The following is a 15,061-nucleotide window of genomic DNA, read 5'->3' as shown; positions in this document are numbered from 1 at the left end:
TCTTAAACTTGAACTTTTACAGTGTTTACCAAATGGAACTCCTCGAATTTTGTATTGTGTTATATTAGACTGAAACTATTATCTTTTAAGTCATTTGAAGCTTCCTCCCAAAGTTTTCTTATTTTAATCTCTATCTCTTCAATTTTTAAATTATTCAAAAGATACATTTAAATTGATAAATCGTACACAAAATTATGTTATCTCAAAATTATGTGAAAAATAAATACAAAATATATATTTATTCGAATTTTTTTTTAAAAAAAATTATCATATCACACCCGAAAAAAATGAGTTGATTATCTTTCACTCATAAAAATCCAAAATTTAACTTCTTTAATTCGAGGAATAGAAGATGTGCCAAATTGTTCTCTATTGAAGCTTAGTCTAGAGTCGGATGGATTCCACTTGAGCTACAAGATGACTCTCTAAATATGCTTACCACATATATAATGACTATAACACAACTAGTTTTTCGTCACTTGATTTCAGATATTTCCTAAATGGAGATTTTCTCTTCGACGAGAACTTCTCCTACTTCTAGTTAGTATACCTATCTCATTAATGGTTTAAGTAAAACGATCAAATTGAACCTAAACCGTTCAAATAAAACCGAATCGGTCAAACCAAATTTATTATGGTTTCCTTTTTACCAAACCTTACCAAACCGATCGCAACCATTTAATTTTTCAGTTCAGCGCCATTGTAACCATTCTAACGATGAATAATATGTTATAACTATTAGGTCATTACACACATTTATAATAATAAGAGAATATAATGAATATAGACTTATTAGTCGACTATCAAAAATATTAACTATTAGTAATAAACAAATTTAATTTTAAAATTGTTGACTCATTTTTAGCATGATAGTTAGTAAAAAATAATTTTAGTATAATGCATTTTTATTTTGGAAATTATGCTAGTGATTCATAAATTATGTTATCGTAACTTATTTTATAATGTTTGTATTTTTTTCATATACATTAAAATATGTATAAGTTCTTATCCATACACATTTTATATATTTTAACAAATTTGTCAATGGATAAATCAATTTAACGACCAAATCGATCTTCTAACCGTTTAAGCTAAACCGATCAAACCGACAGTTTGAAACTTAGTAAACTGACGTCAACCCTTTAACGACCAAATCGATATTCTAACCGTCTAAGCTGAACCGATCAAACCGACAGTTTGAAATTTAGTAAACTGACGTCAACAGTTTGAATATGCATTTCAGTCAATAAACCGGTCAAACTGAACCGCTTACACCTTTATCTGTTATTTTTTAAGTAATATTATTTTATTTATAAATGTGACAAATTATTTAAAAAACAAAAATAATATACTAAAACAAGAAGACAAACATTTTACCTATTTAATTTTATTTTCAAACAATTAAAATTGCGATAATTCAAATCTCGTTCAAACCTATCCAAGAAAAAAATAACTCAAATTTGAAAATGGATAAGAATTGGGCCTTAAAAGAATACAAAAGGGAAGAAGCATGCCCTAAAGGCAAGGCTTTAGTTTGAAAGTAGGTCGTCGGTAGTGAAGTAGAAGAAGAGACGAGACGATAGACAAGACAGACAGAAGAGCAAAAGGCCCCCCCATTCCCATCTTCGTGTGAACTTCCTACCGTCTTTGTCCCATCTTCAATATCACATTCTCTTTCATCTCCATCATCGTTTCCGCATTCTTCATCTCCATGACCAGTCCTTGGTAAGTCTATCTTCGATTTTCACTTTTAATCGTCAATTTCCTCAAAATCTAGCTTATATATCTATCTATACGATGTGGGTTTGTTTTAGAATCGTCTTTTATCTTGTCGATTCATCTATCTCATGGATCGTTTTACTGGGTTTCGTTTCAGATTCGATTTTCCTTTATTAGTTCTTGCGATTGTGCGATAGATATGATAGTTGGGTTTCTGTATATGGACTTTCTAAATGTATATGCTTTTTGAACTTGCTATTATGAATCCATGAACAGTTGAGCTGTTTCAGAATTGATTTCAGTTTATAATTGATTCATTTGGTCTTTTGCTATAGGGAATCATCAATGCACTGGTGTCACCAGTGCAGGAGGGTAGTTTGTCTTCGCAGCCACACTTTAGTTTGTCAATATTGTGATGGTGGGTTTGTCCAAGAACTTAGTGAGTTTGTAAATGGTGGACAGCCAGATCTATTTCGATATAGGTCAGATAATGTTGCAGATTTAGGTCATATTGTGCCTCCTCCAGACCCAAGTTTTGGACTTATGGATGCTTTCACCAACTTCATGAGGCAAAGAATGACAGGAAGAAACTCTCATTTTGACATTAGAGGAAGATCTACTCTTGCTCGTGAAAACAGTACCGGGTCTGTTCCAAATCCTATTCCGTGGTTGGTTTTACGTGGCCAAGCGCCAGTAAGGATGCCTGAGAATGGTTTTGAGTTGTTCTTTAATGACAATCTTCGTTCTTCTTCTAGAAGACGAGCTGATTTCAGTGATTATTTCAATGGGCCTGGCTTGGAGGAGTTACTTCAACATCTTGCTATGAACGATAGACATGGACCACCACCTGCTCCTCGTTCTGCAATTGAGGCAATGCCTACTGTCGAGGTTTCACAGAGGCATGTTAACACGGATTCGCATTGTCCTGTTTGTAAAGATAAATTCGAATTGGGATCTGAAGCCCGATTAATGCCATGTAAACATATGTACCATTCGGATTGTATTGTTCCTTGGTTAGTTGAGCATAATTCGTGCCCTGTTTGTCGGTTTGAGATGCCACAGATTGGTTCTGGAAGTGGGCATGGGAGTAGGAGGAGAAATAGTGTGAATAATAATAGTAATGCGAGTGGGAGCACTAGTGGCAGTAATGGAGGTGAAAATGGTAATTTGAATCAAGGTAGGAGGAATCCATTTTCGTTTCTTTGGCCTTTTAGGTCGTCTGGACAGGTTAATTCACGATATGCTGCTGGTCGAGGAAGAAGAAATTCGAGCTCATATAGTGAAAATAATAGAGATAGCTATTCTGGATTTCCGTTTTGAAGGTGACTGATAGAGTTCTCCTCCTTATTAGTAGTGGTTCTTTTTCCCTACTTTCTTCGTTGTTTTGAAGTTCAACTCTTTTGTGCAAAACTTTACATGAATATTCGGAATTAACAAGAATTCTTGTTTCTACATTCTATCACGATTTTTCGAATTTTAAGTATGATACCTTGTTTTACAGTTTCATTTTTCATTTTTTTTTTGAAAGTAGCGACTCTATGTGAAACTAGAACATTCAATCATTCATGCCACTTTTGAAAAGTGACCCGACATAGCTCTAGCCCAAAAGATAAATAAATACAAATTAACATTTGTTGCGATTACAATTTAAGAGTGGATCGGTCTCACATTGCAAAGCACCTCAATGACGACTCTTGACCACCAAGGAAATCCCTTGACGTCGGTCTTATTAGTTAGTTTGATTTGGTGAGCTATATGATCGGTCTCGTCAGTTTAATAAAAGTAATCTAGTTGGTGAAACATTAATTTAACACATACTATAGTTTAGGATTGTGTTTTGGGTGCATGTAGGAGGGTATGACATAGGCTATGGTCGATAATGTCTTAATTGGACATAAAAATCGAGGAGAATATTCAAAACTATATCTAGAAAGTGATTTGGTGGAGCTCAAACATTTAAAAACCATTTATTGACAATTTTGTGTAAACATTCTTCATCTTCTTCTTCAGATTTTATGTGAAAAACAAAAGGATTGCATAGCCATTTATTCCCACTTATGTCTTAAAACATTCAGTCATCATCAATCAACAACATATTCAGTTATCAAATCAACACATGAAAGCCTATATTTATTCCAGCAACCAATTAAGATTCCAATAAATCTTATTCGGTTTGATTAAAAAATGATAAATTCCAGCATATGAACATGTCAAATCAAAAATGAAATGTCAAAAATGAAATGGCATGATCCTTGAAGAAAATCTTAAAAATAAGAGGAGAAACATATCAAATTATGAAGTTCTGAATCGATAATGAAAATGGAATATTATTTTGGCACGATCTATGACTAGAGAATAATCTCATAATTCTTCGAGAGAAATTTCAATCTATCAGAGTTAGAATCAGAAGAATTTGTCTCTTGTACTCAGTCATAGATATTTAAGAAAGAAATTACAGCTCTATTCTAAGGAATTCTAGAAGGAGTCAGAATTCTGAATCTGATTAATAATCTGCAATTCAATGAAAACACTGATACAAAGAGTTCAGATACTGTTATGAATGGAAAGTTCATGTCAGAAAAAACATGAGAGATAATTAGAACAAAGGAGGTGGTGGTCGATTGACATAAAGTAGTATGGTCTTCAAAAGTTATACATCGACACCAATTTATCTTTTGACTGACATTCAGGAAAAGATTGGCGACAAAAGACAGAGTTAAGAAGTATATGAATATTTCAGACGTCAATTGCTCAATCTACGCAGTAAAATATGAAAACATTGACCAGCTGTTTGGAGAGTGCGCATTTGTATCTAAACTGTGGATCAATTTTGTTAAGAACATTAATATCACTAACTTTTCAGGTACATGAAACGAAATCATTGAGCTTGTAAAGAAAAAGATTAAGGGTGATAACTTCTACGCGAATGTTTTCAAATGCTTATTTGGAGCTCTGGTCTACAATACTTGAAAAGAAAGAAATACAATAATTCATAACACGAATAAGAGAACAAAAGGAAAAAATTTGGAATGATATTGTTTCTGATGGCAACGCTCTCATACATATATATATGGAGGAAAATTCCGATTAATGAAGACATTTGCAAGCTCAGTCAAATGTGGAATATCCCTATAAAATCATTATTTGTAATTCAATTATTTGTTTTTCTGTTTATTTTGTAATTCAGTTGTTTGAAACTCAGTTGATATTTTCAACAAAAGTAGGGTCTGTCTAGCTTTGTTTCTTGACACTCATTTCCCTCTTTTAAGTTTTTTTTAATGAAATGACACTAAGTCGTTTTTTAAAAAAAATGATAATTTTTGTTAAAAACTTTTCAAACTTTATTTTATCTGTTAAAAATTTATCATATTTTAGATTACTTTTGAAAGTTTAAAGACATTTTCTATTAGGATATCTATTAACATCTAATGTGAACTTTAACAAAACTTTAAAGTATTTAAACCTAGTCTAACATGATTTGGAGTATTTTCATCCAAGATTGTCAATCCAATGTTATAGACCATCAAGGGCACTTTCAACAATATTTCAACCTTCATCCCATTCATTTGCATAGACACTTTCAACTACATTTCAATCTCCATCTTATTCATTCTATAAATTTGTATCTCAAGATAGAAATAAAGTCATGTGGATCATTTAAATGAACCAAATTTGTCTCTTTTAACATCTTGATAAACTAGGGAATTTTCTCTCCATCAAGAAAACATAATGATGTCAAATACTAATTATCTCACAAATCCCAGCCCATTCTAAAAAAGAAGGTTGAAAAGGAATTGATTCTTACCACAAATAACATCTGTTCTACATTCTATAACACTAAAATGTTGGTGAGAAATTATTCCCAAAAATCCTGTGTATGGGATCCAACTCAGAGTCCTCAAATTAACATTTTTGGCTTCTTTTTTATTTTAATTTTTATATATAAAAAATAGATGCAATGAATGTAGTTTTAAAAAGTTATAACTACTTTTTGTTGATTTTAAACTAAAATTATAAATAAATCTCCTTGAATTTGTTACATGACCATATAAATTGTTACTAGTAATAGTTTCCACATAGGATAATATGAAAGTGGTGCTTATTCATATGTGGCCATCATTAATAATGGAATCTATTATGGTATTATCCTTAGACAAGGATATCTCTTTTTAAGATCATTGTCACAAACTAGTCAAACTTAAATGAAAATTTTACTATTTCTAATTTCACTTTTTTTTTATTTGTATTAATACATATTAATTTGTTATTTTATCCATTTACTGTAATTCTAAAATTTAAAAATAAATAAATTAGGACTTGACATGTCGCTAATCTTCTTACCCGTGAATTCGAAAATAGGTGGTGCATGGTTGTATTAAGTTGTCTTGTCGACTATATTAACTTAAAAAAAAAACAATGTAATCTCACAATTGGTGGTAGGCTTATTAATTGAACTTGTAACAAATTAAAACATTATTTTTCTTATTTTCTTATAACAAAAAGACAATAATAAATTGATAATATAAAATCAGTTTCCAAAATATGAGATTTTTTAGGTAGACTAAAGAATGTGTTGTATAATAATCATAAGACATGGCAACAACTATCAACATAATAAAGAATACAAAAAAAAAGTTGCTTAATACAAACCCTAGACTACTTTATATTTTATTATGCATAATTTCATTTAAACTACTGTTAATGATAAATTTAAGTCAAATGATTAGATTATTTCTTCACATAAAATGCCCATTAATTTATTTAAGTCAATAAAAAGTACAATAACAATCAAATTAAAATTGTAATGACCAATTGACATTCTTAGTCAAATAATAAATTATAATTAAAAAGATTTGGATATCTTTATATTCAACAATGGATCCACCAATTGAGGGACAATTGTATATGTTAGAAATGACATTTAAACTTAAATGTTAATAGGTGTCATAAAATTATTCAATAAATTTGCATACAAAAATATATGATGATTCCATTTTTCTTTAAAGATTAAACATTCATTTAACATGAATTATATAATCTACACTAAAATCCAAAGTGTGTTTGTTTGTTTGGATTGATTCAAAAATCAAACATATGTGAAATGGAGCCCCTATTGAATGCAGTTTTGTTTTTAATAAGAGTACAGCTTGTATTCTTATTTTTTATTTTTACTTTTGGAATAAACTTATTTAAACTTATAATTATTTTTTATTTTCATTTATTCTTAGTAGAAAGTCATCTTGATAGTCTAATTCTATCTTTTGACATGAATTATTGTGTTTTCTAACTTAACATACAATCACCTTAATCCTCAATTCAATTAAATATATGGTGATAAACTTGAAAGATTTAATATATCAAGATATTATTCTTAGAATATAAAATAAAACTTAAAACTGAAATATAATTAGTTTGATCTTGAGTTTTTTAGATTATTTTTAATTTAAAAAAATATATATAATGATAGAGTAAGTGAAACAGTTGATATTATAAGGCCCATTCTGAAAATACATATATCAACAATTATATTAATTAATATTTTCTTAATCTTTCTTATCCAATAGTCTAAAATTCACTTAACCCACAACAATCAATTAACACACTATCATATTAATTTTGAGAATAAAAAATAAACAATTAATAATTATATATAATTTAAAAATAATAAGTTTATATTTAAAAATATATTTAAGTTTGTTATATATATATATATATATAATATTTTAATAATTTAAAAAGATTATATATATTTTAATTTAATATTAAAATATTAAAATAATAATAAAATTTAAGAAAGAGAATATAACAACTTAAATGTTTATATTTTTTAATTAAAATAATATAAAAATGGTTAAAACATCTTTTTAGTGACATAAAGTGAAAATTTTATTTAAAAAAATGCAATTCTTTATTTTTTTGTTTGAAATCTTTTACTCTCTCAAAAAATATTTCTTCACATAATTACTTCACCTAAATTTAAAAAGTTTTAACTAAAATTCACAATATTTACTTTTTTTAATAAACAATATGGCTTGAGTATCTTACTTAATGAGTTACAAAGTAAAAAATACATTATAATAATTTAATAAAAATAAAATTTAAATAACTCATTATTATTATTATTATTATTTTCAAATAACCAAACATCAAAACAAGGTATTGGAATTAGAAAGGAGCACCTAGACACTTTCCCTGCTTCAAAACTTTCATCTTTATTATCCTTAACTAGCATTTAGCCCGTGCATTTGCACGAGTAATAATATAAAAAACCGTGAAAAAAATTACGGATAACATTTTTAATTTTATTTTTAACCGTTTTAAATTTATGGGTGGGTCAACACATAATCCGACCCAAGTATCCATTTACTCAACATCATTATATGTTAGTTAGTTAAAAAGTTGAACTTATATTAATATTAAAACGTCCCGCATTTATCAAATTTTGGTGTTTGAACTTAATATATAAAGTCTTTGTACCCTAGTTGGTTAAAAAGTTGTATTTGTTTTGTTAGGTTGCAAGTTCGAAACATACCTCTAGCATTTTTAATTCTATTTTTAACTGTTTTAAATTTAAAAACGGGTAAACCCACAATCCGACCCAAGTATCCAAATTAACCACAACTCTTGACCCGGCAATCCGGACACTTTAAAAATTAAGCATCATTATATATATATATATAGATTAGTTAGTTAAAAAGTTGAACTTATATTAATGTTAAAACGTCCCGCGTTTATGAAATTTGGTGTTGAATTTAAAATATAAAGTCTTTGTAGCCTAGTTGGTTAAAGAGTTGTACTTGTTTTGTTAGGTTGCAAGTTTGAAACATACCTCTAGCATTTTTAATTTTATTTTTAACCGTTTTAAATTTAAAAACGGGTAAACCCACAATCCGACTCAAATATCTAAATTAACCACAACTCTCGACCCGGCAATCCGGACACTTTAAAAATTAAGCATCATTATATATATATAGATTAGTTAGTTAAAAAGTTGAACTTATATTAATGTTAAAACGTCCCGCGTTTATCAAATTTGGTGTTTGAATTTAAAATATAAAGTCTTTGTAGCCTAGTTGGTTAAAGAGTTGTACTTGTTTTGTTAGGTTGCAAGTTCGAAACATACCTCTAGCTTTTTTAATTTTATTTTTAACCGTTTTAAATTTAAAAACGGGTAAACCCACAATCCGACCCAAGTATCCAAATTAACCACAGCTCTCGACCCGGCAATCCGGACACTTTAAAAATTAAGCATCATTATATATATATAGATTAGTTAGTTAAAAAGTTGAACTTATATTAATGTTAAAACGTTCCGCGTTTATCAAATTTGGTGTTGAATTTAAAATATAAACTCTTTGTAGCCTAGTTGGTTAAAGAGTTGTACTTGTTTTGTTAGGTTGCAAGTTCGAAACATACCTCTAGCATTTTTAATTTTATTTTTAACCGTTTTAAATTTAAAAACGGGTAAACCCACAATCCGACCCAAGTATCCAAATTAACCACAACTCTCGACCCGACAATCCGGACACTTTAAAAATTAAGCATCATTATATATATATATATAGATTAGTTAGTTAAAAAAGTTGAACTTATATTAATGTTAAAACGTCCTGCGTTTATCAAATTTGGTGTTGAATTTAAAATATAAAGTCTTTGAAGCCTAGTTGGTTAAAGAGTTGTACTTGTTTTGTTAGGTTGCAAGTTCGAAACATACCTCTAGCATTTTTAATTTTATTTTTAACCGTTTTAAATTTAAAAACGGGTAAACCCATAATCCGACCCAAGTATCCAAATTAACCACAGCTCTCGACCCGGCAATCCGGACACTTTAAAAATTAAGCATCATTATATATTTATAGATTAGTTAGTTAAAAAGTTGAATTTATATTAATGTTAAAACGTCCCGCGTTTATCAAATTTGGTGTTTGAATTTAAAATATAAAGTCTTTGTAGCCTAGTTGGTTAAAGAGTTGTACTTGTTTTGTTAGGTTGCAAGTTCGAAACATACCTCTAGCATTTTTAATTTTATTTTTAACCGTTTTAAATTTAAAAACGGGTAAACCCACAATCCGACCCAAGTATCCAAATTAACCACAGCTCTCGACCCGGCAATCCGGACACTTTAAAAATTAAGCATCATTATATATATATATAGATTAGTTAGTTAAAAAGTTGAACTTATATTAATGTTAAAACGTCCCGCGTTTATCAAATTTGGTGTTGAATTTAAAATATAAACTCTTTGTAGCCTAGTTGGTTAAAGAGTTGTACTTGTTTTGTTAGGTTGCAAGTTCGAAACATACCTCTAGCATTTTTAATTTTATTTTTAACCGTTTTAAATTTAAAAACGGGTAAACCCATAATCCGACCCAAGTATCCAAATTAACCACAGCTCTCGACCCGGCAATCCGGACACTTTAAAAATTAAGCATCATTATATATTTATAGATTAGTTAGTTAAAAAGTTGAATTTATATTAATGTTAAAACGTCCCGCGTTTATCAAATTTGGTGTTTGAATTTAAAATATAAAGTCTTTGTAGCCTAGTTGGTTAAAGAGTTGTACTTGTTTTGTTAGGTTGCAAGTTCGAAACATACCTCTAGCATTTTTAATTTTATTTTTAACCGTTTTAAATTTAAAAACAGGTAAACCCACAATCCGACCCAAGTATCCAAATTAACCACAGCTCATCCAAATTAACCACAGCTCTCGACCCGGCAATCCGGACACTTTAAAAATTAAGCATCATTATATATATATATATATAGATTAGTTAGTTAAAAAGTTGAACTTATATTAATGTTAAAACGTCCCGCGTTTATCAAATTTGGTGTTGAATTTAAAATATAAACTCTTTGTAGCCTAGTTGGTTAAAGAGTTGTACTTGTTTTGTTAGGTTGCAAGTTCGAAACATACCTCTAGCATTTTTAATTTTATTTTTAACCGTTTTAAATTTAAAAACGGGTAAACCCACAATCCGACCCAAGTATCCAAATTAACCACAGCTTTCGACCCGGCAATCCGGACACTTTAAAAATTAAGCATCATTATATATATATAGATTAGTTAGTTAAAAAGTTGAACTTATATTAATGTTAAAACGTTCCGCGTTTATCAAATTTGGTGTTTAATTTAAAATATAAACTCTTTGTAGCCTAGTTGGTTAAAGAGTTGTACTTGTTTTGTTAGGTTGCATGTTCGAAACATACCTCTAGCATTTTTAATTTTCTTTTTAACCGTTTTAAATTTAAAAACGGGTAAACCCACAATCCGACCCAAGTATCCAAATTAACCACAGCTCTCGACCCGACAATCCGGACACTTTAAAAATTAAGCATCATTATATATATATATAGATTAGTTAGTTAAAAAGTTGAACTTATATTAATGTTAAAACGTCCCCCGTTTATCAAATTTGGTGTTTGAATTTAAAATCTAAAGTCTTTGTAGCCTAGTTGGTTAAAGAGTTGTACTTGTTTTGTTAGGTTGCAAGTTCGAAACATACCTCTAGCATTTTTAATTTTATTTTTAACCGTTTTAAATTTAAAAACGGGTAAACCCACAATCCGACCCAAGTATCCAAATTAACCACAGCTCTCGACCCGGCAATCCGGACACTTTAAAAATTAAGCATCATTATATATATATATATATATATATATATATATATATATATATATATATATATATATATATATATATATATATATATATATATATATATATATATATATAGATACGAGAGTGTGTTCATCTGCCTCTTTAGATTTTACTTTTTATACTCACCTTGATGGGAAAACGTAAAAGTGAGTTTATCCACAGCCGACCATTTTTCACCTCCCCATAGAAGAAGAAAGAAGAAAGAAGAAAGAAGAAAGAAGAAAGAAGAAAGAAGAAGAAGAAGACAGATAATTCTATTCACTCACTAACAATACAAATATAGACCCCCCACCCCCATTTCTTTCTATTTTATTCCCTCCCTCTCTTTCTCTTGGCGGAAAAAGGGTTTGCAAGTTGGGAAACTGTTCAGCCGCCCCCCGGTTGGAATAGGTAAAGTGGTTCTTTCACTTACATTCTTCATAAATCTTTCCGATTTGTGATTTTCCATGTCTATTTGTTTCTGGGTCTTGCTTGATTCGGACAATTGAAGCTTCTTTGATCGATTGATTATTGATCTAGTCTGATATTTCCTCTTTTTGGGTCTGGGTTTTCTATTTTATAACGAATTGAGCAAGATCTATTGAATTTTTTTCTTCACTTTATAGACTTGATATGATGATGTTTTGCAGGTGTTGAAGTTACGAGATCTAATCTATGTAGTTGTTGATCTGAAGATCTGTGCTCAAATATCAGTGTTTCTCATTTGATCCGTTTGGAAAAAAGCAAGAGATGTCGATCGGTGTGATGAAAATGTTCGACGATATGGCGTTTTGCGGTGATCTGGATCTGTTTTGCGCACCTTTGGCCGATGATATGACTATGATCCCACAACCTGAGACAGATCCGGTCGATGATGATTATTCGGATGAAGATATTGATGTCGATGAGCTTGAAAGGAGGGTTTGGAGAGACAAAATGCGTTTGAAACGTTTAAAGGAGATGAATAAAGGGAAAGAAGGAATGGATTCAGCAAAACAGAGACAATCACAAGAACAAGCTAGGAGAAAGAAGATGTCTAGAGCACAAGATGGGATCTTGAAATACATGTTAAAGGTTATGGAAGTTTGTAAAGCTCAAGGATTTGTTTATGGAATCATCCCTGAGAAAGGTAAGCCAGTTAGTGGAGCTTCAGATAATCTCCGGGAATGGTGGAAAGGCAAAGTTCGATTTGATCGAAATGGTCCTGCTGCGATCACGAAATACCAAACTGATCATGCCATTCCTGGGAAAGACGATGGACTGACTGCGGTTGGCCCGACACCACACACTTTGCAGGAACTGCAGGACACCACTCTCGGGTCTCTGCTCTCGGCCCTGATGCAACACTGCGATCCGCCTCAGAGGCGATTCCCTTTAGAAAAGGGAGTCGCCCCGCCTTGGTGGCCTACTGGAACCGAGGATTGGTGGACTCATTTGGGTCTTCAAAAGGAACAAGGTCCACCTCCTTACAAGAAACCGCATGATTTGAAAAAGGCGTGGAAAGTTGGAGTTCTGACTGCGGTTATAAAGCATATGTCGCCTGATATATCGAAAATTCGTAAGCTTGTTCAACAATCGAAGTGTTTGCAGGATAAGATGACGGCTAAGGAGAGTGCTACTTGGCTTGTTATTATTAACCATGAGGAGGCTTTGGCTCGAGAGCTTTACCCCGATTCGTGCTTGCCTCCTTCAAATGTTTGTGGTTCTTTCGTAATCAACGATGGTATGGAGTATGATGTGGAAGGTGTTTATGACGAACCTGAACAGAAACCTAGGTTACCTGAAATGGCGACGAATTTGGATTTCTCGAGGAAGAGGAAACCTAGTAATGAACTGAACAATCCGATTGACCCTAAGATGTATAGAACCAACCAGCCTTCGGTTATTGGAATGTCTGCGTTTCCTCCTGTCAACGATGCTAAACCGGTCTTTTTCCATCAGCAGTCGAGTCCAATACAGCCAATATCATTTGATCTTGCTGGATATGGAGTTCCGGAAGATGGGCAAAAGGTGATAAACGATCTAATGTCATTTTACGATACGAATGTGGTAGATAAACCGAAAGGTCAGATTCAGATTCAAAATCTGCAGCAGCCGAATGACGGTTATATGATAAACGGTGGTCAAGCTCAAGCTCAAGTTGACTCGAGCTACTTCGAGAGCTTTCATATGATGTTTGGATCGCCATCGCCGTTTAATCCACATCCCGGAATTGTGGATTATACAGAGGGGTTGCCAGGGAAGCAGGACAATCCAATCTGGTTCTAGAAAAAGGGTGAATCTATGTGTTTAAGGTTGTTTATTTAAGTAGATGTTGTTTTTTAAGTAGATGTTGTTATTATTAAATCTGTTGTTTTTAAGGTAAGGTGTGTTTGTAAATCTAGATTATTATGGCCTTTTGTTCTTACAATGGCCTTAATATGCTTTTGGTATGCTTTCTTTGGTATGGAACTCTTCTATGTAATATAAATAAATTTTGTAATATACATGTGTTTCTTTATCTTGTCTCAATTTTTCGATTTTCATTATAAACGACCAACTAAAATATCGAACTTGAAAAAAATGTTATTAATTCTTTTGAAGTGTTTTGATAAGGAATGAAGTTTTAATAAAATCTTTATTTTTTATGGTTGTATTAGATTTCTATTAAGAACGTTTTAAATGAAAGAATTTTAACTTCCTTAAAATCAAAATAGATTAGGTTCTATTTCTTAATCAGTTTTGTTTTATGATATAAATTGGTGTTTTTGGTATGTGTTTTCTTATTTGATTATCTTATTAAACAATCTACATTAGTTAGGTTTTAATAAATTAATAGTTTAAAAATAATATGAATTATTATTCATAAATAAAATCTATATAATAAATAAATAAAATATTATATTATAATATTAATATACTTAAAATAATTATTTTAACAATGTTACCATGTGACTGAAATTATGACAAAATAACAAGTATATACAAATTATCCTAAATTATTTCCAAAACCCATGTGCATAAGGACCTAAGGTGGTTTAAATTTAATATAATTTTAAATGTTTCTGTTTTGTGATATTTTCAAAATATATAGTGATTTTATTAAATAGTTTAAAAAATTTAAAAAAAAAATAAAGTCAAATCAAATTGAACTTAATGAAGCCCATATTGTAATGGGGTTCCATCCCACTTTTTAATGATATCGATCACACGAAGTGGAAGAAAAGTGGTAAAAAGATTGCATTTTTATTCACTTTATTTACATTATTCTAAATTTAATAATATTAAAATTTTAAGTCAATTATTTACCAAATAAATTTAAGTAGCTTCATCAAAACAAATGTCACTAGTGTATTAAAAAAACACTTTAATTTAAAAGGAGATCATAACTTAGAGAACAAATTCTAACAAAAACAAACTTAAATTTAATTTTATGTTTTGTTAATTAAAATGAGTACTTAAAGTCTCCTTCAAAATTATTTCGACTAATATGACTTGACAATCTTTCTAACATATAAATGAAGTGTGGCGTGTTTAATTAATTTAAGTAACGTATACGTTAATAATCAAGAATATTTAGACTTTGTTTGATAATATATATATTATTATATCAATTGGATAATTTAATCTACCATATAACTAATTACAAATCAAGTGATTAATTGCACTTTAAAAATAAAATAATTATATGTATTATAAACTAAAATGTTTTTTTGGGTATATA

At 30.2% G+C, this 15,061-nt stretch overlaps 2 protein-coding genes across 2 annotated transcripts; both read left to right on the top strand.

The window, feature by feature from the left end:
- Positions 1-1,525: 1,525 nt before the first annotated feature.
- On the top strand, positions 1,526-3,222 carry LOC124916927 (probable E3 ubiquitin-protein ligase RHC1A). The gene is made up of 2 exons (XM_047457601.1): positions 1,526-1,725; positions 2,055-3,222. Exons 1-2 carry the CDS (start codon positions 1,712-1,714, stop codon positions 3,037-3,039), a joined length of 999 nt encoding a protein of 332 aa, XP_047313557.1. The 5' UTR covers positions 1,526-1,711; the 3' UTR covers positions 3,040-3,222.
- An 8,404-nt stretch (positions 3,223-11,626) lies between these two features.
- On the top strand, positions 11,627-13,861 carry LOC124920281 (protein ETHYLENE INSENSITIVE 3-like). The gene is made up of 2 exons (XM_047460731.1): positions 11,627-11,769; positions 12,009-13,861. Exon 2 carries the CDS (start codon positions 12,109-12,111, stop codon positions 13,624-13,626), a length of 1,518 nt encoding a protein of 505 aa, XP_047316687.1. The 5' UTR covers positions 11,627-11,769; positions 12,009-12,108; the 3' UTR covers positions 13,627-13,861.
- The last annotated feature ends 1,200 nt before the right edge of the window (positions 13,862-15,061 follow it).

This window comes from Impatiens glandulifera, chromosome 1, assembly GCF_907164915.1.
Source record: "Impatiens glandulifera chromosome 1, dImpGla2.1, whole genome shotgun sequence".
Lineage (NCBI taxonomy): Eukaryota > Viridiplantae > Streptophyta > Magnoliopsida > Ericales > Balsaminaceae > Impatiens > Impatiens glandulifera.
Note: the sequence above shows the minus strand (reverse complement) of the source record. Positions and strands in the feature narration are given on the sequence as shown.

Coding starts and splice junctions, on each gene's coding strand:
- LOC124920281 (XM_047460731.1), top strand. CDS start 12,109: ATGTCGATCGGTGTGATGAAAATGTTCGACGATATGGCGTTTTGCGGT.